General features: G+C 33.9%; 2 protein-coding genes across 2 annotated transcripts; one reads left to right on the plus strand and one right to left on the minus strand.

Annotated features, from left to right (window-relative positions):
• Window positions 1-3,747: 3,747 nt before the first annotated feature.
• LOC112525003 (putative late blight resistance protein homolog R1A-10) lies at window positions 3,748-11,658 on the plus strand. Its single transcript, XM_025134950.1, has 4 exons — window positions 3,748-6,533; window positions 6,799-7,010; window positions 9,524-9,588; window positions 11,482-11,658. The coding sequence occupies exon 1, from the start codon at window positions 3,807-3,809 to the stop codon at window positions 6,462-6,464; it is 2,658 nt and encodes an 885-aa protein (XP_024990718.1). The 5' UTR covers window positions 3,748-3,806; the 3' UTR covers window positions 6,465-6,533; window positions 6,799-7,010; window positions 9,524-9,588; window positions 11,482-11,658.
• A 1,564-nt stretch (window positions 11,659-13,222) lies between these two features.
• On the minus strand, window positions 13,223-18,941 carry LOC112524102 (nicotianamine aminotransferase A-like). Its single transcript, XM_025133749.1, has 7 exons — window positions 18,643-18,941; window positions 15,100-15,439; window positions 14,798-15,016; window positions 14,247-14,306; window positions 13,780-13,935; window positions 13,601-13,694; window positions 13,223-13,470 (listed from the first exon to the last, which is right to left on the minus strand). Exons 1-7 carry the CDS (start codon window positions 18,918-18,920, stop codon window positions 13,352-13,354), a joined length of 1,266 nt encoding a protein of 421 aa, XP_024989517.1. The 5' UTR covers window positions 18,921-18,941; the 3' UTR covers window positions 13,223-13,351.
• Window positions 18,942-26,910: the final 7,969 nt, after the last annotated feature.

Consider the following 26,910-nt stretch of genomic DNA (forward strand, 5'->3'; position numbering starts at 1 on the left):
AAGATGTTTATCTTGTATTTGATTATGTTTATCTGCAATTAGTTACACGAATTCAGATATGAAACTTTAATAAGTTGTACTTACGCACAATCTACTTGCAATCTTGAGTTTTAAGTAATATGCATTAAAAATAGTATTTTACGCATAAAAATAATAATATGATATATTAATCAATACAGACATAATGATAAAGAAAATTTAATAATAGATTATATTAGGTAATAAAATATCAATTTGATTTATTATATATATATATAGGGGCCTAATCAAATGAGAACTGATTAGTTTGTGTAACTGTGAGGTCCAATCTCAACCACAAATCAACAGATAAATTAGAAAATTAATAATTATGGTAATTTGAGTTAAAATTATAATTAGATGACATATTAGGTATTTTTTAAAAACTCCCCTCTCCTCTCTCCGACTTCCAATCTCCGGCCTCCGGTGAACATTAATCCGGCAGGTATCACAGTATATCACAATGGGTATCACATTGTGTATCTTTGTGTTTAAGGTTTGAGTTGGTATCATAGTTGGTCTCACAATTGTATCACAATATATCACAATGGGTATCACATTGTGTATTTTTGTGATTACTTGGTACCTGCCGGATTAATGTTCACCGGAGGCCGGAGATTGGAGGTCGGAGAGATGAGAGAGGAGAGATGAGTTTTTTTAAAAATATCTAAAATGCCCTCTAATTATAATTTTAACTCAAACTACCATAATTATTAATTTTCTAGTTTATCCGTTGATTTGTCGTTGAGATTGGATCTCACAGTTACCACAAACTAATCAGTTCTCTCTTGAATGGACCCCTATATAGGGGCCTAATCAAATGAGAACTAATTAGTTTGTGGTAACTGTGAGAACCAATATTAACCACAAATCAATAGATAAATTAAGAAATTTATAATTTTGGCAATTTTGAATTAAAATATTAATGCAAAGATATTTTTGGTATTTTAAAACTTTCCTTTCTCCTCTCTTCTCTCTCCGGCCACCGTTCTCCGGCCGCCGTCTTCCGGTGATACAACAATGGTATCACAATGCATCATATATGTGCTTGGGTATCACATTGATGTCGTTTGTGTGGTCGATCGAAGATGTAACACAATGATATCACTATTCATCTTATATATGATTAGGTATCACATTGTATCTTTTGTTTAACAGAGTCAATATTTTTAGGTATCACAGTGGTATCATAGTGGTATCACCAGAGGACGGTGGCCGGAGAACGGTGGTCAGAGAGAGAAGAGAGGAGAGAGGAGAGTTTAATAATACCAAAAATATTGCATTAAGATTTTAATTTAAAATTACCAAATTTATAAATTTCCTAATTTGTCTATTGATTTGTGGTTAATATTGGTTCTCACAGTTACCACAAACAACTCAGTTCTCCCTTGAATAGGCCCCTATATATATATATATATATATATATATAGATTGTGTGTGGAGGTTCAAACGAGAACATTTTTATTTTACGAGAACGCAAGAATACCCTTCTCATATGTGATAATACACGTGATGGGACCCTGTGATGTGCGGACGGCGTGTTCTACGACTTAGGCTGCGCCATAGATTGTCTGCGTCTATGATTTAACATCACATGTGATGGTCTTGATGAATTATAGTATCATATCAACAACACTCTTATCACATGTGATAATACTTGTGAGGTGGCTTAGTGGTGTAAGAGCAAGTCGAAAATCGTCCGCGTCTCTGATTTAATATCACATGTATATCATATGTAATGGAATAATAGTATCGCATGTGATTGTCTATGTGATGGAATATATATATATATATATATATATATATATATATATATATATATATATATACTAGAAGGGCACTCGTGCAATGCAGCGAAATATATCTCGATTTTAATGTTTTATGTTATTCTTTGTCTCTGTCGATGTTATAATATGATTTTATGTGTTTTAAAGAAAACAATAATGATTTTATTTTTGAATAAATTATAAATTTGAAGATATCATAATTTTTTTTTAAAAATATATCAATATTAATATCAAACCAACTATTTAAAAGTTTTCAWTTTTTWKKWAWTTTYTTWAWTYWAWTTTTTTRTTATAATTTAATTTAAGTTTAATAATGAAATAATTTATTTTTGGTTTAATAATATAATAWTTTATAAAGATAATAATTAARTATTCTGTTAGAACTCAATGAGTATCTTAATTATATTTTAGATTTTTTATATTTAAAATGAGATGTTTATCCTGTATTTGATTATGTTTATTTGCAGTTAGTTATACGAATTCAAATTTGGAGCTTTAATAAGTTGTACTTACGTACAAATCTATTTGTAATATTGAGTTTTAAGTAACATGTATTAATAAATAGTACTTTATATATAAAAAATGGGTTTTAAGAGTCTTTGTCGATTTATAATATATTATATATATATGATAATATATATATATATATATATATATAAGCGATCAAATGAAAACCACTCAATTTGTATAAACCGTGAAAACCACATTCAACCAATCATAATTTTTAATTTTGTTTATTTTTTTGTAATTATGAGAGGTTGATTAACCATTTTTATTTTGGAGGGTGTTAATCATGGATATTATCGTCTTTATTATTTTAATTTTAGAGAAATACATGAAACAATTTCATTAAAATTTCATTAAAATTTTATTATATGAAACAATTTCATAACCATATATGAAACAAATTCATCAAAAAAAAGTATTACATGAAACATTTTCACAAGATTAAACAATTTCATGAAAAAATTTCATAAGATTAAACAATGAAATGGACGTATGAGGGTGGTTTGTACGGTTTACACAAATGAGAGCGGTTTTCATTTGAACGCTCCTCTTAATCTTGTGAAATTGTTTCATATAATACTTTTTTTTGATGAATTTGTTTCATATATGGTTATGAAATTGTTTCATATGATATTTAATGAAATTTTAATGAAACTGTTTCATGTATTTCTCTAAAATTAAAATAATGAAGACGATAATATCCATGATTAACACCCTCCAAAATAAAAATGGTTAATCAACCTCTCATAATTACAAAAAAATGAACAAAATTAAAAATTATGATTGGTTGAATGTGGTTTTCACGATTTATATAAATTGAGTGGTTTTCATTTGATCGATTCTATACATATATATATATATATATACTTGGGATCATATGAGACCAAGGCTTTTTCGTGAGACCCGTAAGACCAATTCTCAACTATTGGATTAGATTTACAATCTCAACATTCATAATCACAAAATTGCCACGAGACTTCTCAATAATTACAAAATTGACACGATGTAATTTTAGATCACTAGATCATTAACTTATAAAGTTGATCAATAAATATAAATTGGTGTTACGGGTCTCACGAAAAACCATTAGTCTCGTAGTAGCACAACTATATATATATATATATATATATATATATAATAAAACCGCCATCTCTGACCTCGGCTCGTGTTCGTCTGTCTGATTGTAATCGGCCTCTGCTCAAACGGCATCACGACCTGGTCGCTCCTCTGCCCCCATTATCGACTCTCACATACACTGTTATCTCTGTTGATTTCACAGTGGATTGATAAGGGCACAGGTGAGTTTTTATAGTCTGTGTTTGAGCTGGTTTAATGGTTTTACGGCTTTTCTTGTCATCACCAATTGTCCAATTTCATTTTTTGTATATTACTTTCTGAGGGATTTCATGTTAGGTTACCGAGGAAGAACCCTAATAGCTACTGTATCATTCTTTTCCTTTTGAATTTGATTTCATTAAGGGAGGAAGAAACAAGATGAAATACCCAGGTCTACAGATGTTCATGGACAACTTGAAACAGCTCATTTACTGTAATCATAATCTAGTCATCAACAATCCATTAATTCTATCTCAAAGGCCTCAATTCCAACTGCTTTATCAAGAGCTTGGCTCCATGATTCAAATCCTTCTCGATGTCCATGAAAATCATCATCTATATGAGCTCGAAAAAGTTGAAAATCTGATGAGAAGATTCAAAGATGCAGTAGAAGAAGCACAAGATATCATTGATCTATTTCTATCCGCTGTTCATTCCAGAAGTAGAGGACTTTTCACTAGACCTGATGTCTTTAAAACCTCCCTGGATCTGGAGAATGCCATGAGATGTATCGAGTCTATTAAGGTGGAATTCATGACTATGATCAACATCGGTAACTTGAATCCAACTCCAAGAATTGACCGCCTGAAAACACAGTCTGCTGATGCTGGTACCAGAAATCTATCAGGAACAAAGAAACCATTGGAAGAAGTTGTTGTGGGGCTTGATCGTGATGCTGAGCTCATACGTGACAAACTTGTTGAAGATACAAAGCAACTGGATGTCCTCTCTATTGTTGGTATGGGGGGACTCGGAAAGACTACCCTGGCTACCAAACTATTCAATGATCGTTTCATTGTATATCATTTCCATGTTCGAGCTTGGGCCACTGTTTCTCAAACATATATAAAACGAGATTTTTTGATTCAAATTCTGACATCCATCGGTGTTCAACATGACCTTGAAGAAGCCAATGACTCTAAACTTCGTGAAAAGTTGCACAAGCACCTAATGGGTCGAAGATATTTGATTGTCATTGATGATATCTGGAGCAGTGAGGCTTGGGATGACTTGAAATTATTTTTTCCCCATGAGAACACCGGAAGTAGAATTTTGCTCACTAGTCGCCTCAATGAAGTTGCTTTGCATGCGAAACCACATGGGTTCGTCCACTCCTTGCCTTATTTGACAGAAGCACAAAGCTGGGAGTTATTGTGCCAGAAGGTGTTCCATGGCGATGAGTGCCCTGGCTGGTTGATTAAACCCGGAATGCAAATTGCAAGAAAATGTCAAGGACTACCACTTTCGGTGGTTGTCATGGCAGGAATTCTAGCAAAAGAAACGACGAGATCATATTTGTGGGAGAATATTGCTTGCAGTGTCGGTTCTTACATTCTTAGTGACCAGGAATTAGGATGCTTGGAAACACTAGCTTTAAGTTACCACCATTTACCTCATCACTTGAGAGAGTGCTTTCTTTATCTAGGAGGCTTCCCTGAAGACTTTAGAATCAATGCAAAAAGGTTGACATGGTTATGGGTGGCGGAGGGTTTTATTGAAGAAGATGGAAATCGAAGTGCAGAGGAGACTGCAAGCACTTACCTTATGGATCTAGTCGACAGAAGTCTTGTAATTGTTGCAGAAAGGAAGTTTAATAGCGAAATCAAAGCTTGTAAGCTCCATGATCTTGTGAGGGAACTATGCCAGCAAAAAGCAAAAGAAGAAAGATTTTTCATCAAAATAGACTCTCCGCCATTCTCTTCTTTACTCGGTGTTATTAAACCATATGAGGTTGTTATGCCATATAAGCAACGGTTTGTGTTTACAAATCAAGATATCAACATTGTGAACATTGCTCATCCCCCCACCCCAAGCATTCGATCCCTTTTTGGCTTTCATAAGGACTCACGCTTGATCTACGACATTGCAAAGTATTTCCATTCCTTTGCGCTTCTAAGGGTGTTAAATCTAGGAAAGTGTAAACTGCATTATTTTCCACAAGGGATGACATTACTGGTTCATTTAAGGTACCTTGCAATTTGTTACTCATGTGAATTCCCATGCTCAATATGCAATTTATGGAGCCTTCAGACCCTCATTCTTGAACGTAATTTTGGTGTTGTGCATTTACCCCATAACATATCAGATTTGGTGAATCTGAGGCATTTGTGGAGTACCAGGGAGATTTTTCTTCTTACTATTGAAAAACCAATGAACTTGCATTCCATTTCGAAAGTGAGGTTAAGAGATGGGGCAGGTAATTTCGGGAAATGTTTTCCTAGCATCAAGAAGCTTGGATATACTCTTATTTCGGGTGAGGAAGGCCGCTTTGAATCTCTACCTTACCTTGAAACCTTGAAGTTAAGCTCCAAAATGCATGGACCGAACGTTAGACTGAATCATATTCGGTTTCCTGCAACGTTGAAAAAACTTACACTTGTAGAGTGTCATCAACCTTGGAGCAATATATCAATCATTCAATCGTTACCTAACTTGGAGGTTCTCAAAATAAAATACGGTGCCTTTGAGGGAACACAGTGGAATGCAGGTGAGCAACAGTTTGGCCAGCTAAAATACTTGAGTCTTGAGGTGTTAGATATCAAACAATGGGAAGCCTATAATACAAGCTTCCCATGTCTCAAACGATTAGCAGTGAGGTCATGCCGTAATCTTGAAGAGATCCCGCTTGAAATAGGGGAAATCGCCACCCTTGAGCTTATTGAAATTTACGAATGTGTTAACTCCGCTCTTATGAAATCTGCTGAAAGAATTCTGAAAGAACAACATGATCAGGGAAACACTGAGCTAAAGATCACTGAAGACGGAAAGGAGTTATCCATTTATTTATGTGAGCATGAGGGTTCGGAGTCTGAATGAGAATAATTAAGGTAGAGTCTCGTGGAGTCGCAAGTGACTCAATCAATGTTCGTTTCATAAGTTACAATGGTAATTCTTTTCCCATAGACTTTCTTCTCATTTCATCTTCATTCAAAATAGTGACTTTTAGTACATACATGTAATGAACACATTAAAGTATGGCTTAGTCGAGGTGGTATTGACTTTCTATAAAATGGGTTTGAATTAGATATTTACCAACACTTACAAATGAGTTTTATTTGACTTTTTGCAAAATGAGTTCTGATATCTGCATATTTTTTTTCTAACCCGCTATGCAAGCCGACTAATCCTAGGGCGACCATCTGCTTTGCAGATAGCCTGGAGTCACCGCATTTGAACCTCCGTGGCCACAAGGGGATTTTTATTCCTCCTTGGATTTGAATCTGGGACCTCCTGGTACTTTTGACCAATGGAGCCAAGCTCAAACCAATCATGCACTACCTTGTGGTTGATATCTGCATATGGTGTTTTCAAGAGATGAAGATGATGCAAATGATGTTCACGGTGTTCATCATTTTGGTCCTGGTAATATTTATGTCTGATATGTATTAATTTGTGTAGGATATTTATAATTTTATTTTGGGATGTCTAACCCTGGGCAAAATGGTTTCTGTCCCCATATTTCTCATCCTCGGTATGCAATCTTTGGAGCCTTCACATCTTCATTGTTAGGGTTTGTTTACTAAACGCTTACCTGTAAGTACTTATCAGGTCACTTTACCTTATCGAATGAACATGATAATGATTGAGAATCTTACCTACTACGAGTGATAACAAGATTCGAGAGTCTTACTCGATAAGTGAGAGTCACGCCCTTACCCCGTAAGTTAGAGTAATGACCCTTACCCGGTAAGCGTTTACAGGATAAAAATGTTCTATATTATACCGTTATAATGGGCTAAAGTTTTACCTAGTAAGTTACATGAAGATATTTACGATTACCATTAAGTGCTTACCAAGTAAACAACCCAGAAAAGCCTTGGGTAAAAGAATTTGGGTTCAAAATATTTGAGAGCACCCTTTGAAATCAAGCAGGTGAATTTTCCAGATACCGATTTTCTTCTCTCTTGCAACAACTGAGTGAGTGCATTCATGGGAGCCTGCTTGGCTCTTAAATAGGTCCGCCCCAGGTTGTTTGATGTATTTTTAAATTTTAAGTCAGCTAAATAGTTGAGGTAAAAAATGTTCATATTAATATTGTTGTTTCATTCTTGTTATAGTAGTCGAAGTAGTGATATATCTATATAGAGGAGGTTTACTTTGTAAACCACGTTATTTGTACAAATCGTACAAACTTCATTCAACCAATCATAAATTTTCATTTTGTTCATTTTTTTTTTGTAACTATGAGAGGTTGATTAATCATTTTGATTGTGGAGGGTGTTAATCATGGATATTATCATCTTCATTATATTAATTTTAGAGAAATACATGAAATAGTTTCATTAAAATTTCATAAGTATTATATGAAATAATTTCATAACCATATATGAAACAACTTCATCAAAAAAGTATTATATTAAACAATTTCATAAAGATTAAACAATTTTATGAATTTTGAAATTGGACTGACTACCAATTTCCTCTGCTTACTCAGACTCACTCTGTTTCTTTTCTTGTCTTGAACTCCTGGATGAATGGCTTTGCCTTTTGTCAGCTACTAAAGCCAAAGGATCTCCCTGTGGTTTTTCAGCTTTCTTCTTAGCTTCCATCAACTCTGAAACCTCATCTTGATTCCACTTCAAAGTCTTATACACCTCATGCAATTCCATTTTATTTTTGTGTCCTCTACTGCTGTTTGTCTCTTCTTTATGAACTATTGTATACATGGTTTGTTTTGTTGTTTTGTGGATTAAGTTCATTTGACATAGATAGCAGAAACTTTACTGCTATTTGTCTCATGTTTTTCCATTTTATTTTTGTGTTTTGTACTGCTGTTTGTCTCTTATTTATGAACTGTTGAAGACATGGTTTGTTTTGTTGTTTTGTGGATTAAGTTCATTTTAAGCACTGATGAAAAGTCAAGGTCTGTCACATAAGGCCCTTCAACAGGAAGGATGTGTACCTCATGCCCATGAATGAGTTGCTATAAATAATAGCTTTATCCTAAACACAGTTGCTAAGGCAATGGTTGACATGATTAATCCAAAATTAAATATTTAAAAAACTAAAAATGGTTTCATACAGCAACTTAAAAGCTACTGAATATGATGAAATTTCTACAGATCATTACAACTTAGGTACACCATGGAAAACAAAAACATGCCATCTAATATGTAATAACCTTTGAGCAAACGTGTATATCAACTTTAATAGCAGAAACATTTGTATGGATTGCTATAAACTGGCAAAAGATGTAAAGTAATGTTGTTTAAGTTTGTATTTCACTAAATGACATATAGTATAGTACCTATCCAACAACTCTTAACATGCATCATCACATGGAACACAATACACAAGGCAATCACATTTCAACTTAAAAGTAAATGTTGTTTAAGTGTGTATTTCACTAAATGGACTATTTGCTTATTGAGAAGATGAATCATGAAAAAGTAATATTATGCATACATACCACTGTGCCTTGGCAAACAGCAGGTATAACCTGATATACCCCTGTGTGGCTGTGTCTAATAGATTTTGAAGGTATGTGGATTTCATGAACACAATAACTCAAGTGTTTATTGACTATACTTATGTGATGTGTATGTGTGTGTGTTTAGATACAACAGCAACCAGAGGTCTAATTAACCATTCCCTGTTTAAGTAAGTTTCATCATTTTTCATAACCATTTCTAATTAAGATCTCTAAATTAAGATATGAGTTTGGTTTAGTATATGAAGTTCTCTAATATGTTGCTGCTTTCCATTTCATCTTGTGAAAAGTAGTTGTCCTAAGTCATACTTAGGCTCAACCCAAGTTTTTGTTTTAAGAGGAACACAAAACAGAACACACACACAAAACAGAACACACATCTTTTGGATTGGCCAAAATGTACTATACTGTTTTGTTCTTACTGGTTGTGTTTGTGTGCTTACAGTTTCAAGACGAAGTCTGGTTGTGTTTGTGTGCTTACAGTTTCAACAGCAACTGTTTCTTCATCAGGTATAAACACATCTTTAGGATAAGCTCTCTTTGTAATCAGTCATTTAGAAACTATGATTATGAATATACAATGTCTTGATTTACTAATTTAGAACAAACTTGGTTGACTAGATCCTGAATATACTGTGTCTTGATATTTCCATTTATATGTTTATATGAACAAACTTGGTTAAATGAACAAACTTGATATTTCCATTTCCTGTTTAAATGGACTGTTTGCCAAAACAAACAACCTGTGTGTGCATATGTATTTGTACATATTTATAGACAGTGATCTAAGCAGCAAACTGTTTACATGGCTGTGTGCACAGTAAACTATTTGTATGGTTCAAACTTATGGATCAATACTGTAGCCATGATAGATATAGAAACAGTCACATGTATATAGATATAGATATCGATAGATATAGAAACAGTCACATGTATGCTGTTATGCACACACACAGAAACAGAATCAGAAGCAAAACACATTAGCCCTGTTACATGTATCTGTGTGTATATATATTCATCTTGATGTGTGTGTGCATATGTATTTGTACATATAAGGTTTTGATGTTTCAAGTGGCTGCATAGCTCCATCAATTTAATTGGATAGTATAAGCATCATGGTTAAGGAAACCTCCTTTAGGTCTGTAAGTAATCTTCGAGGATGTGGAGGGTGTCATCATGTGAGTAACCAGGACATCATGTGAGTAACCAGGCCTGTTACATTTACATTTATAACCACCAGGGATCACCTGCTTTCATATAGCTATGTTAAAAAGAATGGGATTAAGAAATTTAAGATGACACTTGTTGAATAAGTTTAAGCCCGAAAACGGAGAGGCCTGTTACATTTACATTGTAACCACCAGGGATCACCTGCGTAATAGGAGAGCATTAGCAGGAAAAATAAATAAGAAATATAACTTAAAATAATAAGCTTTTCTAAAGAGGATTAATCAAATGAAGAACATGTAGTCCWTACAAGAGTTGAGAAAAAYGATTTCAAGAGTCTTGAGACTTTAGCATATGGCTGTTAGCTTAAAAAGGTAGACTTTATTCAAGTCTCTTGTGTGGCAGAATAAATTATCAAATTTTTATTCAATATTATTATATACCGTTAAGGGTCATTGCCAATAAACAAGGAGGATGAGATGATATTTTAATTTGAATAAGCATTGAGGATAAGTATAAAACCTATTCTAAATTTCTGCATTCAAAAGCAAGGAGGGAACATCTACGAGAATAATAATTCTTCATACAATAGTGTGGTTTGATGCATCTTCCCTGGCTTCTGTCTCTTCGGTTGAGCTTGGATCTCAAAGAGAATGATAGAAGCCACAAAGGCTTTGTTCTCACCATGAATGCTTCCCAGAAAACCCTTTGTCCTGAGCTATAAAGATCAGAGCATTTACCTTGTCTACTACATAGACTCGGCCACTAGGGGTGATAGTAAAGATCTAGACTCAAATAATTTTATAGCTCATCAATGAACTACTGTTTTAAAATAATTTTGATTTTCACAAATGAAAGTAGTAATATACAATTAAACATGGACACATTAAGGACAATATGGTTATGGTAATATTTTGTAGTATTATGATAAACACCTAATGCTCTGTAAAAGTTTCCAATAAAATATTTTGGTCTTAGTTTTTCGGTTAGCTTTAATTACCAATAGCATTTATTATAGGCTTAGATTTCCAATAGACTTCGGGTGTAGGTTCTCTTGATATGAAAAAGGTAGCATCTCTATACTAGTTGATAAATGGATTAATTCTGGCATTATAGATAATGATTGGTAGTTTACTTATGTTATCATAGTCTGTTTTGTATTTATGCCAAGGGATCTAACCACATTTATGTGTTCTTTCTCTTGTTTGTTTTGTTCGTATTGCATTGTGGGTGTAGGAAATGCAATTTGACTCCTGATCAACATCTGGAAAAGAGAGGCATCACCACCATGTCATCGTTCTAATTTAAAGTCATATCTTAAGTTGCTAGAACTTAAGAATTACCGGTAAACGCTTATTGAGTAAAAATTTGGATAAATATCTTCCAAGTGTAAATATATCATCCTTAAAATAACAAAACCGTCAAAGCTTCGAAATCATTTACATTTACTGCTCCCGCCGCATTGCGCGGGTAAACAACTAGTACATATATATATGGTATATTTCAAATGCAACCATGTCCATTTGTACAACCAATGCAACCAAATTAATTGAGATATTTATAGAAATGATGAGAGTTCATTTATTATGATTTGAATATTTATGAAAGATGAATATGGTTCATTAATTATGATCAATACTTTATATTAGGAAACAATCAAAACTTCTATGAAATCACATATTTATCAAAATAAATGGACGATTGAGATTGAGTTGTATTGGTTGTACAAATGTAAAGGGTTGTATAATAACTTACCTATGTATGTATATATATATATATATATATTTAGAACAAAACTCTTGAACATAAAAGGTACTACCATTTTATGCAAGAATTTTATAAATCTCTTAGTTGCAAATCTTAATGCATAATGTACAAGTTTTTGATGCTAAGGGTTTTTAAACCCACGCCACCACTGAAGAATGGACGCTTCAAACCTTGCTTTCTTCCCTAACAGTCTTCTTCTTCCTTATTTCACGTCTCACCTTTGCACCAAAACCCATTTGGTAGCTTCAGACCTTGCTTTCTTCCATTCCTGCTACATGTGCACAAATGGGCGATTTGATGTATCAAATTTCTCCCCGAACAGCGTGGCTCCCAAGACGAGCTCATCGCTGCATATAAACCCTGCTCTGAAGTTTTGATTTCTCCACAGGTTCTTCAAAACCCTAAAGATTTCTCTGAGGTATGCTGTTGATTTTTCGATTTAGATTTCCATTTCAATATTGATTTAGATTTCCATTTCCATTTCGTTTTTGTAGCTATATGTTAATACGTGTTTTGATTTCTCCATTGGTTCTCCATTGATTTCGACGAGGTATGCTAATGATTTCTATTGATAATGTGTTTTCTAAATCCTTTTTAGATAATTAAGTCCATTGCTCTTATTCTGCCATTCCCTCGAAATTCCCTTTTGAAGTGAACCCCATGCAAATTTTGCTGATGTTGCATGCATAATTCTGGGAAATATGGTGCTTGAAACAACATTAAACACATAGGACAGAACTTTGGCACCCTTCATCTCATCTTCTTTAATCTTTTTTAATTGAGCTTCATTGTACTCCACTCCCTCTTCCCATTCTTTTTTTGAAGTATATAATATTTATATACGGCAAATGCAACAAATAAACTCACACACCCTCCTCACCTATGGTGAGGTTTGAACCCCTGACCTCCGAAAAGGCCAAGGGCTACGATACCGCTAGGCCAAAGACCCTTTGGTATCCTCTTCCCATTCTTGAAGGCCATTATCCACTATCTACCGCATTGCTCTTAAGAAAAGCTTCATTTTGATGCTCCAATTTTCATAATTTTCTCCCTCAAATATTTATTTGGAGGTGCTGGCTTTCATGGAATCAAGTTCTTTGCTATGTTCTCAATTTAGTATTCAAGATTTCAACAATTGTTACCATAACTGAAGGATCAAAGGATTTAGCCGAACTCATTGTCAGTCACAGAGCTAATGATCAAAAAATTGAAGAAAATCATTGAGATTTCATCTGAAGATGCCTTCTAGTCATCCTGGTATAAACCAAAGCAATCTAGTTTTAGCAAATTATTGGAAGAAGAAAGGGCCTCGAGATTTCAATGGCAATCGTATAGTTTCCTAGTAATGTTTTGCATGTCTTAAGCAAAACGCTTTCATCCTCCGAATTGCATCTTTAAGCACTTCCGGCTCTGCTGCAAAACTCACTCGAACCCAGTTCTTCAAACCAGCAGCATCCCCTACAATAATAATATTATATATAACTATAACAAGAACAACTAATAATACTAGTAATATAGATGAATGAAGTATATAAATTTAGTCTTGTGACGTTTCTATATATGTTATTGAGGGTGTTCGCCGATCAACCTGGAAAAACGATCAGTGATTCCTCTTTGGCCAACTTCATACAGAAGTCTGTATCATCAACTACATCATCAAAACCTGGTATGTTCAATTTCACCTGTTCAAACAAATTCAATGAAATTTAACAAATTCGTTTAATCCAACAAAAAATTAGTTACTTGATAAAAGAAATCTTCAATTACCATTGCGAACATGGATCCCTCGGGTTTATGTGGGCATGCAACAAGAGGTATCTCTTTAAGTCCCTCGTAAAGTATGTCCGCGGCCTCCTTTAGTAACTTGTTTATGTTCGAGAAAAAAGAGTCCGATGTGTTCTCTATGATGGAAGGAACGGCTCCCTAATACATCAAGGGATCGAATGATACATTAGAGCATCTCCATTGCAAGGTTCGAACCTTTTTATAAGAAACAACATTGTGGATAGTTCTTATAAGATACTCCTCTTTTTAGTGCTTTATTTTCAGCAGATTTATTTGTTTTCTTTCTCTTTGTAAGGATATTTAGAGAGCCATTTCTGAGTTCAATAAACCATACAGCATTTCTTAATTACTTACTGTGTTTTGTGTGTCATTGTATTCAGCGAGCTACGCTTAATGGATCGATCAACTGATCACGGGTCGGTCATAAAGAAGATCGTGGAATCACGTACCTGGATCACAGTAGGGGGATCCGCTGTTATTGCGAGACAACTCGTTAGGGAATCAACAATCTGTCATAACAAATAGATGTAAGATATATAGGAAAAGCTTGTTTGGTGCCTTGGGTACACTACAACAAGATTGAGTTTATAGGACACCTAAATTATTTATGTCTTAATAGCGCCTTAAGCTTGTGGGACAAGAAATAAAACGTCCTATTAATTTAAAAGTGTTACAATAAGTTTACATGACGCTTTTAGATGCTGTAACAAGTTTTTTAGGACATTTTTAAAATAAAGTGTCATATTAGCTATGTTATATGACATTATTTGAAAAATTGTCTTATAACTACAAAGGTTCTATAAAAAGATGGGTTTATAGGACACTTATCAAAATGTTTCGTAAAATAACTAATACGACATTTTATTTTAAAAAGGTCCTAAAAAAAACTTATTACCATGCGCAAAACCTCATATAAACTTATTGTAACACTTTTAGATAAGGCGTTTTATTTCTTGTTAAGAAGTTGCTCAGAAATTAAGAAAGATGAATAGAGAAAAACCCCAGTTTGTTGAAGAATGCCGATGGGATCGGTTATTGCTATCCAACCAAAACGCCAACCAGGAACGACCCATCGTTTTGATAATGATCCAAGCGTCACAACTGGCGCTATATCTCCAAATACCCCCATCGGGATAAATGGTTTTTCTCCAAACACTTGATGGGCATAAACTTCGTCTGCTATCACCAGAATCCCGAGCTGTCTTGCTGTTTCTGCAATCTTCAATTATGACAAAAGAAATATCAAGAAAGATCGTGACGATTAAAGACACCATCGATAACGAATCGACATTGAAACTACACCTTTTTCATATGCTCAAATGTGAAAACATTTCCACAAGGATTGCCTGGGTTGATGAGAACTATAGCCACAGTTTTATCGTTCGCCAATGCTTTGACGCCATCGAGATCAACTTCCCAACCTTTATCGGGGATGAGATCATAATGACGGACCTCGAGTGGGCTAAACCTGGCTCGTGCTTCGTATATTGGATAATTAGGTCTAGGAAACAGTATATTCGCACCGGGGCGAGCTAGAACTGTTAGTATGATTTCAATGGCATGGTTTGCTCCAGCTGTGAGAAAAACGTCATCGGTTGTTAACTTGTTGGGAAGGTCTCTTGATAGATACTTGGCAACAGCACTGTTAATGAACACATTTGATCAGTTACTTCGTTTGTAATCAACCAATACAGTTTAATGTAGGAGTGTTCGCATATGGGGTTTGAACGGTTTTTCAACCGTAAACCGCACCACATATATCTCAAACTGCAAAAACCCGCACCACGAATGTGGTATGGTGCGGTTATGCGGTTTGTATATAACATACTTTACGCCTATAATCCATAGATTGTAAGATTAAAATTTCATTATAAAATCAACGATAATGCAAGCATAGTTCAAATAAATAAAAAAGTTTAAATACATCGTATTCCCAAATAGATATTATATAATAACAAATGGTCTATTAGAAGTAAAAATAACTTCAAACTATAAATTACCCCAATTGATTTGAACCATTGTTTGCTAACTCAAAACCACAAAATGCATCGCATGATGCGGTTTGATAAAAAATGAAAACCGCATCGTGAAAGTTCTAAACTGCGGTTTGCGGTGTCATGTGGGCGATTTATATGGTTTGGCCGTTTACATGAACACTCATTGAAACGAAAGCGGCTTTGTAAATATTTAAATGTTATAATAGAATGTTTTATAAGAACCAAAACGATCATGTTACTAGGGGTGTAAATGATGCGAATCGAGCTCGAGTATCACTATACTCGACTCGAACTCGAAACYCAATTTCCAAGCTCGAACTCGAACTTGAAACCCAATTTCCAAGCTCGAACTCGACTCGAAAACTCAAGAGTGGTAAAAATTAAAGCTTGACTCGAACTCGATAACTATTTCTCAAGCTCGAGCTCGAACTCGAACTCGAACTGCAACTTAAATCAAACTTGAACTCGAACTGAAATCAAGCTCGAACTAAGCTCACCTATTGAAATTTATGAAATTTTAGGGTCTTTTTCTTATAAATTTCAAAACTTAAAGGTGTTCTCTAAGTTTTTTATAAAACTAAAGGGATCAACTTCAAACTTTATCATAAAAAAGACAAAGTTAGAAATTTCATTCACCTCTCTCTCTTTTTATATCAGCTTTTCTCCATTCCTTTACCATCTCTCTTCCGATGTGGGAAAATTTCACTAACCCCTTTTTATAGTTTTTCTTATCTTTTATTAATTGTGATTTTAATAAAAATAATTGATTAATTCTTATAATTAAAAAATGCATAATTTTGTTAAAATTTCTAAAAATATAAGACATTTTTATTATTTATATTTTACAAAATTTATCATAAAAACTGATTATATTTAAAACTAATTATATATAAAATAATCGAGTATCTCACGAGCTTTTCGAGTCGAGTATTGAATAGCTTGACTCGACTCGTTAATATGTCGAGCCGAACCTATTCGAGTTGAGTGTTGACCGAGTTGATCTCGAGTAACGCGCAAGGTGTCTCGTATCGTTTACACCCCTACGTGTTACAATAGGATGGTAGGATCTATTATGCATCCTAACAAGTTTTCTAGGACACGGACTACAACAAAATCCCAACAACGTAAAAGTGTCATAATAAACCACTTTACAGATCTTAAGTTTATAGGACCAAACAATAAAACACATATCTAAAAGTGTTGTAATAAGTTCGTATGCCGATTTTAAGCGTCTTAACAAGTTTTTTAGAAATATTTTTTCAAAATAAAGCATCATATTAGCTTTGTTATGAGACACTTTTGAGAAATTTCCCTATTTTTTTTATAGGACATTGTGTCTATAAGACACTTTTTCAGTGTTCCATAAAATAGTTAATACGACACCTTATTATAAAAATGTTCTAAAAAACTTATTAAGCCACCTAGAACCTTATTGCAACACATATAATATGACGCCTTATCGTTCAATCCTATAAGCTTAGGTCCTCTAAAACAACATTTTGACTTTTTTTTTATCCCATATAAAACCATGCTATTGAAATGGAGAATTTTTTTTTTGATTAACCTGGATATCCAACTCGCTATGCGAGCCGACTAATCCCAAGGCAACCACCTGCTTTGCAGATAGCCCGGAGTCACTGCATTTGAACCTCCGTGACCACAAGGGGATTATACTTAATATAAAATCACATATTAATTGCTTCTATAAATTTAATTCCTATACAACAACATTTAGGAGCCGTTTACCAAACGCTTACCCGGGTAAGCGGTTACCAAGTCACACTACCTCACTGGATGAATATGGTAACCAAGAATCTTACCTGGTAAGAGCGAGACAAGGACCAAGAGTCTTACCCGATAAGAGTGAGACAACATTACAACAAATTTGGGTTTATAGGACACCCTCAATCTCTAAGTATCATAATAGACCGCTTTATAGGATTTAATTTATAGGACCAAAACATAAAATGTCATATCTAAAGGCGTTGTACTAAGTTTATATGACGCTTTTGGGCGTCTTAACAAGTTTTTAAGGACATTTTTAATACAAAGTTTTGCATTAGCAACTTTATAAGACACTTTTGAGAAATTGTCCTATAAACTCAATTTTTTATAGAACACTTGGTTTTATAAGACATTTTTTCAAATAGTATCCTATAAAGTTGATAATGAGACGCTCTATATTAAAAGTGTCCTAAAAAACTTATTACGATATCAAAAAAGGTCATATAAACTTAATACAACACCATTAGATAGGACACATTATTTTTTTGGTCCTATAAACTAAGGGGCCGTTTACCAAATACTTACCCACAAGTGCTTACCGGTAAAATTTAACACTATTATTTACTTACCGGGTAAGATTTTAGTCCACCAAAACGACATCGCATGTAACAATTTACACGGTAAGCGCTTACCGTGGTAAGAGTCGTCGCTCTCACTTACCGGGAAAGACTCTTGGTCATGTCTCGCTTTTACCGGGTAAGATTCTTGGTCCGTACCATATTCATACGGTGAGGTAATTTGACTTGGTAAGCACTTACCTGGATAAGCGTTTGGTAAACGGCCCCTTAGACATTTTCAGTCCTATATAAAAACCAATCTTGTTATAAGCTTTCAATCAAAATCAAGAAATCTTGATAGAACTTTAGTGGGGAAAATCTGAGTAAAATAAGACAGACCCAAGAATTTTTGGATACGGTGGCATCATATAAAACGGTTCTAGAATAAAACGGTGCACTTTTCATGAACCTAATTTTTTTTAACCTTACAACGGAGAAACAATACGGTGGCACGTGCCACCTAACCACCCCTCTAGGTCTATGATTACAAAGGTAACAAGACTAACCTTCTTGCAGGAGCAATTCCAACCCCAGGAGGATAACAGTTGAAGTGAGCAGATCGAATGGATGCAATTAGAGCATCTTCAACAACTGTTGGTGTTCGAAAGAGAGGAAAAGCAGAAGGATCTCCATGTCCCAGATGAATCACTGATTTCCCAGTTTGTGGTTCATCGATGTTTTCGATGATGGCTTGAAGGATGTGTCTGATGGTGAAAGCTGCAGCAGCATGCAGCTCATGGTTCTCCTTGAAACCCCATTCCTGCTTCTCCATTGATTCTCCCATCTCCTTCTCCTTCTTCTTCGTCTTCCCTGTGGTTAAGTTTACAAAGGGTTATGATTATGAGCGTCCAAAAATGGTCGTTAATGCCGGCAGTGGGTCCCTTGAGTGGGGTCATGATGTTGCTGCAGGTTGCTAGCCAACAAATTCTTAAGCATCTTCCAGGCATTTACCCTACTAAAAATGATGACGGATTCACATGTTATATACTTATATATACTAGATACAGTTCATGAGACCAGCCTCCTTTCACACTTTTTTACATTTGAGTCTTTACATTAAAACATCATAAAAGTTTGAATCTTTTTTTACCTTCACAATGTTTTACTTTGAGGTTTCAAATGTAAAAATATGGTCTTAAAAGTGGTCTCATGTAAAAATGTGGTCTTAAAAGTAGTCTCATGTAGAGGAACGATCAAATACAAACCACTCCTTTTTATACAAACTGTATAAACTAGCATAAACTAATAGTATAATTCCATTTATTTTTAATTCATAAGGGTATGATTGTCATTTGACTTTATACTATATAATTTTAGTAATATTTTAATTGTGTCTAAATTAAGAATATTATATAGATTAGAGGTTTTTTTTAGAAATGATCAATTAATTTGTTTTTATAATAACCTTGAAACTGGTAAATTTTTAATAGATACTTAGTAACATCAATGTTTTGTATTCTTTTATTAAATAAAAAATAATCCGTCAATTTTTAATTTACAAATCTTTCCAGCTTTATTAATATTATAGCTGTGATATTTTTCAGATTTTGAGTATATTGTTTTGTTTCATTTGTAAAATTCATGAATAAATTGATTTCCTTACAGATTTTATTAATCAAATCATGTTATCCAGTTTTCAAAATGTTTCATTCATGAAATAATTTCATATGGATTAGGAACCATGAAATTAATTTCATTAATGAAATTATATTATCAGTTTTCAAAATGTTTCATTGATTGAACTATATTTAATTTCATTAATAAAATCAATTTCATTTTGATTAGGAACTATGAAACCAATTTCACTAATGAAATCATGTTATTCAGTTTTCAAAATGTTTCATTCATGAAACCAATTTCACTGATGAAATTCTTGTTAGGATGACACAAATTTGTGGTCCAACAATATGAAGCCATATAAAATAGTTTATTAAAATATTTAACAGTCATATGACGTGAATTTGCAGTGTAACAATATAAAATAAATATTTTTGTAGTATATGTAATAATTTTATATTATTAAAAATTTGTTAAGGTCAAATGTTTTTATTCATAACAAAACTACAAGAAACTTGTTTTCTTAACGAAGTGTTTATAATGCAATTGAGTTTCCAAAGCTTTGTTTTTTTCCTAAAATACAAATATATTTTCTAATAACTTAATTCACATTAATAAATAAATAGACATAATTAAAAATAATGGTTAATATTAGAAATGATTTAATTATTTTTAAATATGAAAACGTAAATATAGAAACCGTTTATATGGAAGGTGTAAATCAATTGTTTTTAAATATAAAAGGGTGAAATNATGAAAACGTAAATATAGAAACCGTTTATATGAAAGGTGTAAATTAATCGTTTTTAAATAAAATATTGAAAATAATTTAATTATTTTTAATCATGTCTATTTATTTATTAGAATATATATTTGTATTTTAGGAAAAAAACAAAGCTATGGAAACTCAATTGCATTATAAACACTTCGTAAGAAAACAAGTTTCTTGTGGTTTTGTTATGCATAAAAACATTTGACTTTAACAAAATTTTAATAATATAAAATCATTACATATACTACAAAAATATTTATTTTATATTGTTACACTGCAACAAAATTTACGTCATATGATTGTTAAATATTCTAATAAACTATTTTATATGGCTTCATTTTGTAGGATCACAAATTTGTGCATCATAATAAAAGCGTTACTCTAAGATGTCACGCCATGTCATCCTAACAAGTTCTTTATTTAACACTTTTAGAAAAATGTCTTATAAACACTTGTTTTTATAAGACATTTTTATTCTAAATATGTCATATAAAATATCAGTAGAACGTTTTTATTTCAAAAAGAAGTTGCCTTTCATTAAATGATGAACCCTTTCATTTTCTATATTACATTTTATTTATAATAACTATATATTATTTATACAACATTTAATATAATTAAAAACTTTTATTTATTTAATTTGCATTTTCTTAGTTTAACATTTTCTTTACAAAAGTCAATATTAAATTTTTGTGGCAATTCTTTTATGACCATATTATTGAATGAGCCTCTTGCAAAAAAGTCTTTGAGCTTGAAAGGTGAACTACTTTGTGAAATCTTTGTAAACATTTGATTAACATTTTTGCAAATCCTAATAAAACCCATTTCGGGTTTCAAATAATTTATTTTAAGTTACAAAAAATTACAAATTTTAAAACACAAAAAAAATTACAATTTGCATAGGTAGGTGTATAATAACATAGTAGAGTAATAAAAACTTTACCTGATGAACGCAGTTGTGGAAAACATAAAGGAGGAATTTTTCAATCTTTATCTTATTTAGGATATAGAATGTTGTTGATGTGAGTTCAAACAAAAAAAACCTTCGGACATTTAATCAAACTGTTTGTATTCATGTGTAGGAACGAATATAGGAACCAAAATAATAACAACCGATAGAAAAGGACACAAAAATATGAAGTTACCATTCTCGGCAAAATTTCACCGTACTAATATTCCGCAATGAAGTACGTAGCCCAGTTGAACTTGAGTGCATGTGAATGTTTTAAAAAATATAACTGATTGTTTCTTGAATGCCAAAGCTAAATCGAGATGAAGAGATTGAGAAATAAATAGATGGAGAGATCATAATTAAAACAACCGAGAGAAAATGGCTTAAAGATATAAAATTACCATTCTCGTCAAAATTTCACCGTACTAAGCTTCCGCTATGAAGTAATCCTGGTTGAACTTGAGTGTGTGTGAGAATGTTTTTAAGAACATAATCAATTGTTTCTTGATAGCAATTTATGCCAAAACTAAATCAAGAGAAAGAGATTGATAAATAAAGAGATGAAAAGATAAATAGTTGGAGAAGGTAAATCAACTGCAATAAAGAATAAAATGACTGTTTATCAAGAAGTTGAATAGTCTAGGAGGTTAAACTTAAGTTGAATAGTTATCAAGAAGTTGAATAGTTTGGGAGGTTAAACTTAGTTGGATGCAAAATTACCAAATGATCTCATTTATTATGAAACATACAATTTACTTGTAGGGGCATAATAGTCTTTAACTTAATTAGTATTTAAAAAAGTAAAAAAAGGAGAAAAAAGATAAATAAAATCATAGCTTTTAGAAGATGCCACATTATACATAGTGGCTTCTTTTATATATATATATATATATATATATATATATATATATATTGGTATAAGAGCTCTGTTCGATCAATATGAAAAACTCTAATATTCCTCCTTCATTTCTCTAAAGAAAATTATGGTAAATGGAGTATTCAAATGAAGGATCTTCTTGGATCTCAAGAAGAATGGGAGTTAGATGAAAAAGGGATATACCGAAGTTGAAAATGAGGAAGAATTATCACAAGCTCAAAGAGAGAATTTAAGAAGATCAAGGAGAAAAAATCCGCAAGCTCTGTTTTTGATATACCAAGGAGTACAATCGTATGAAGCTGTTTGGGAGAAAATAGTTTGTGCCACTTTGGCAAAGCGAGCATGGGAGATTTTGCAAACTTCATTCAAAAGAGATGATTTTATAAAAAAGAGTTTGGTTGCAAACTCTTCGAGGAGAGTTTGAAAGTTCACATAAAACGGAGTCACAATCCGTTTCTGATAGTGTTTGCGGGTATTGTCTGTAGTTAACCAATTACAAAGAAATGATGAACATATGGATGATATTCGTGTCATAGAAAAAAAAAATCCTACGTTCTTTAGATTCTAGATTTGACTACATTGTGCATTGAAGAATCAAAGGACTTAACCACTATGACCATTGATGAACTCATGGGCTCATTACAAACTCATGAAGAGAGATTAAATATTACGAAGAATGAAGTAGTTTTGGATCAAGCACTCCAGTCAAAGTTGTCTCTAAAGGGAAAGAATGAATATTTCCAAAACGGAAGAGGTGGATTCTTGGTCATGGAAAAGAAGGAATCTTTCGAGGAAGAGGCTCAAATGCTCGAGGAAGAGGTTATGGTTGGAACAAAGTGTAAGAAAAAAATACTGTTATTATTTTAATTTGTTAAATTTTTTTTATATAACAACAGAAACGAATTCTGTGGAAGAAACCAACAACGGTTTGATTGAAACAGAAACGAATTCTGTATTTAGTAAAACAGAAAAGGATTCTGTAAAGAAAAGAAAACATAAACAAATTCTGAATTCCAGAAGAAGAAGGAGAAATGGTTGAGACTCGTGTTTGACACGATTCCTTTAAACAGATTCGGGTCTGTTCCTAGGGTACAACAGCCGGAGCAGGAGTACTGCCGGAGTTGACCAACTTGCCTGAAAAATTCGCCGGAAAGAAGCTTGCAAAGGAAGAGGAGCGTGTGCATTGTGTATTCTGTGGTTTTGTATATTTTCAAAATGAGAATTTGATCTGTTTATAGGCTGTAAACGTATCATCATTTTAATGGGCAATTAGTGTATTAAATGCGCAATTAAATTCTCATTAAAAATGATTCAGTTACTAAAACTGAGTTAAATTTGAAAAACAGATCAGATAACCAGATAAAATTTCAGCAAAAAACGGGGTTGCGCGAGCTCGTGATTTCGGAGCTGCATTCGTGTCCGCAGGTCGCCCCCACACATGAGTTCGGCGGATTTAGCCTACGAAATCCACAATCCGCACCCCCCCTGCGCGCGTATAGGTGTTGGAGCATAACATTGCATAATAGCTTGAAAGCCTTTGTGAAGTCCATGGTTATAAACCATGAAAACTTCAATCACCCCACCTATGTGGGATACCTCCCACACACCCATTTGGTTTTGCTAAACTCATCCCAAGTACCCAACTTTGAGCCTCGATATCTCATTCACACATACTCGGTTTTAGACACATTATATATGGTTTCGAAGCTCTCATAACGAAGAACGTAAACCCACTAAGAGTCAATTAAAATTAAACCATATACATGTAGTTAAATGTGCCCAAAGTTAGTAAAAAATCACATTTTCTACTTAAAAATTTCCAACAATCCCCCACATGAATGGAGATCGATTTCTGCAAACAAAGTTCGAAACAAAATTTCCAATAGTCGAATCCTGCATAGGATAGGTAGGTATTACCCTTTGAACCCTCCCTTGTGAACTACACTTAGTCTCCTAGCTGTCAGTAGACACGATGTCCTTGAACTGAACTGCCATTTATGTAGACGACAACATAATTCACACAGGACTCTTCCTGACACGGTCAAATCCTCATAGTCGTGTTCGTTATGGTCATGAACACTAGCCTGGTTCTGCAAGAGCTCTTAGGAATTGCCCCCCCTACAATTCCCTTCGAAGCGACCCCACTTCTCTCTCACATAGGTGATTCTAAATAATCATTAAAAGCCATACGCTTAACCTCATTTGTCACTAATTACAGGAATGAACTAGGAAGTTTATACTCCCGCACAGTGACCTCCCTCATTCATACAACTAGGTTGTCCTTTTGAACCCAGATCTTGGGATCTCCAGTCTTCTGGGTAAGGTTTCCTTCGCATGAATTTATTCATTCAAGGGCTTTAGTCCCATTCCTCTCGACGACGTATTAACTAACTCTCTACCCAAGCCTTTTGTAAGCGGATCCGCAATGTTATCTTTTGACTTCACATAGTCAATAGTGATAACTCCCGTAGATAGCAATTGTCGTATCGTATTATGCCTACGTCTAATGTGCCTTGACTTCCCATTATACATTGTACTTTGAGCTCTACCAATCGCCGATTGGCTATCACAATCTATACAAATGGCCGTTACCGGCTTAGGCCACTCGGGTATGTCCTCCATAAATTGACATATCCACTCCGCCTCTTCACCACATTTATCTAAGGCGATAAATTCAGATTCCATCGTAGATCTAGCTATAACCGTTTGTTTGGAAGATTTCTAAGAAATAGTTGCACCTCCAAGTGTAAACACATATCCAATTGTGGATCTGGAATCTTTTATATCAGATATCCAATTCGCATAGCTGTATCCTTCAATCACAGCTGGATGTCTGGTATAATGTAGTCCATACTCACGTGTGTATCTTAAGTACCTCAACAATCTAGTAACACTCTTCCAGTGTTCAGAACTGGGATTACTAGTATACCTACTTAGCCTGCTCACAACATACGCTAAGTCARGTCTAGTACAACTCATTAGATACATCAGACTACCAATGATTCTTGAGTATTCCACTTGTGCGACACTATCCCCTCTATTTTTAGATAGATGTTGACTAGTATCAATCGGAGTTCTAGCTATACTAGTGTCATCCTTATTAAACTTCTCAAGAATCTTGTCCACGTAATGGGTTTGGCTCAACACCAAGCCATTTTGAGTTCTCGTGATCTTGACTCCAAGAATCACATCCGCTAAACCCATGTCTTTCATGTCGAACTTAGATTTCAACATATCCTTCGTGGACCTTATCATTTTGTCATCACTGCCAATGATAAGCATATCATCAACATATAAACATAAGATGACATAACCATGAGAGGTGTTTTTCACATAGACACACTTATCACACTCATTTATCTTAAAACCGCTTTGCAACATGGCTTGATCAAACTTTTGATGCCATTGCTTTGGAGCCTGTTTTAAGCCATACAAAGACTTAACAAGTTTACAGACCTTGTTCCCTTGCCATGGGGCAACAAATCCCTCTGGTTGCTCCATATAGATTTCTTCTTCCAAATCTCCATTCAAAAAAGCAGTTTTCACATCCATTTGGTGTATTTGCAGGTTTCTAATAGTTGCAATAGTAAGCACCAATCTAATGGATGTTATTCGCGTTACTGGCGAATATGTATCAAAGTAGTCTAGACCTTCCTTTTGTCTATATCCTTTGATCACCAGCCTTGCCTTGTATTTTTCAATACTGCCATCGGCTTTCATCTTTTTCTTAAAGATCCAACGGTAACCAAGTGGCTTGCAACCTGCAGGTAGATCCACTAGTTCCCACGTGTGGTTTTGTAAGATAGAATCTATCTCACTCTTAATGGCTTCTTTCCATTGAGGCCCCTCAGAAGAAGTAACTGCCTCACGATAGGTGTTGGGTTCATTTTCCACTACATAGGTGAGAAAATCGGAACCAAATGTTTTTTCAACTCTAGCCTTTTTACTTCTTCTAGGTTCTGTCTCTTCTTCCTCATCTTGGTTTTGTTCATCCTCTCGAACAACTTCCTTATCCAGTGGAGATGAAGTTTCACCATCCATTGAGGACGGACCTTTACCCTCCTTGTTCAAACAAGGAAACACATTCTCAAAGAATGTAGCATTCATTGATTCCATTATTGTGTTGTTGTGTATATCAGGATTCTTGGATTCATGCACAACAAACCGATAAGCACTACTATTTTGTGMATATCCAATGAATACACAATCCACTGTTTTTGGTCCCAGCTTTTSCACCTTAGGTGGTGGCACCATAACTTTGGCTAAGCACCCCCACACTCGTAAGTACTTGTATGAAGGCTTCTTTCCTCTCCAAAGTTCATAGGGTGTTTCATCCTTTTCCTTGCGGGGTATCTTATTCAAAAGATAGTTAGCTGASAAAATAGCCTCCCCCCAYATGTTCTRACTCACACCAGAACTAACCAACATGGCACTAACCATCTCTTTCAATGTACGGTTCTTTCTCTCAGCAATACCATTTTGTTGAGGTGAATAGGGTACCGTGAATTCATGACGAATTCCATTTTGACAACAAAATTCAGCAAAAGGCGAAATGTATTCACCTCCCCTATCACTTCTAACCACTTTGATCTTCTTATTGAGTTGATTTTCAACTT

This window comes from Cynara cardunculus (genome assembly GCF_001531365.2).
Source record: "Cynara cardunculus var. scolymus isolate 2C chromosome LG 13, CcrdV1, whole genome shotgun sequence".
Classification (NCBI taxonomy): domain Eukaryota; kingdom Viridiplantae; phylum Streptophyta; class Magnoliopsida; order Asterales; family Asteraceae; genus Cynara; species Cynara cardunculus.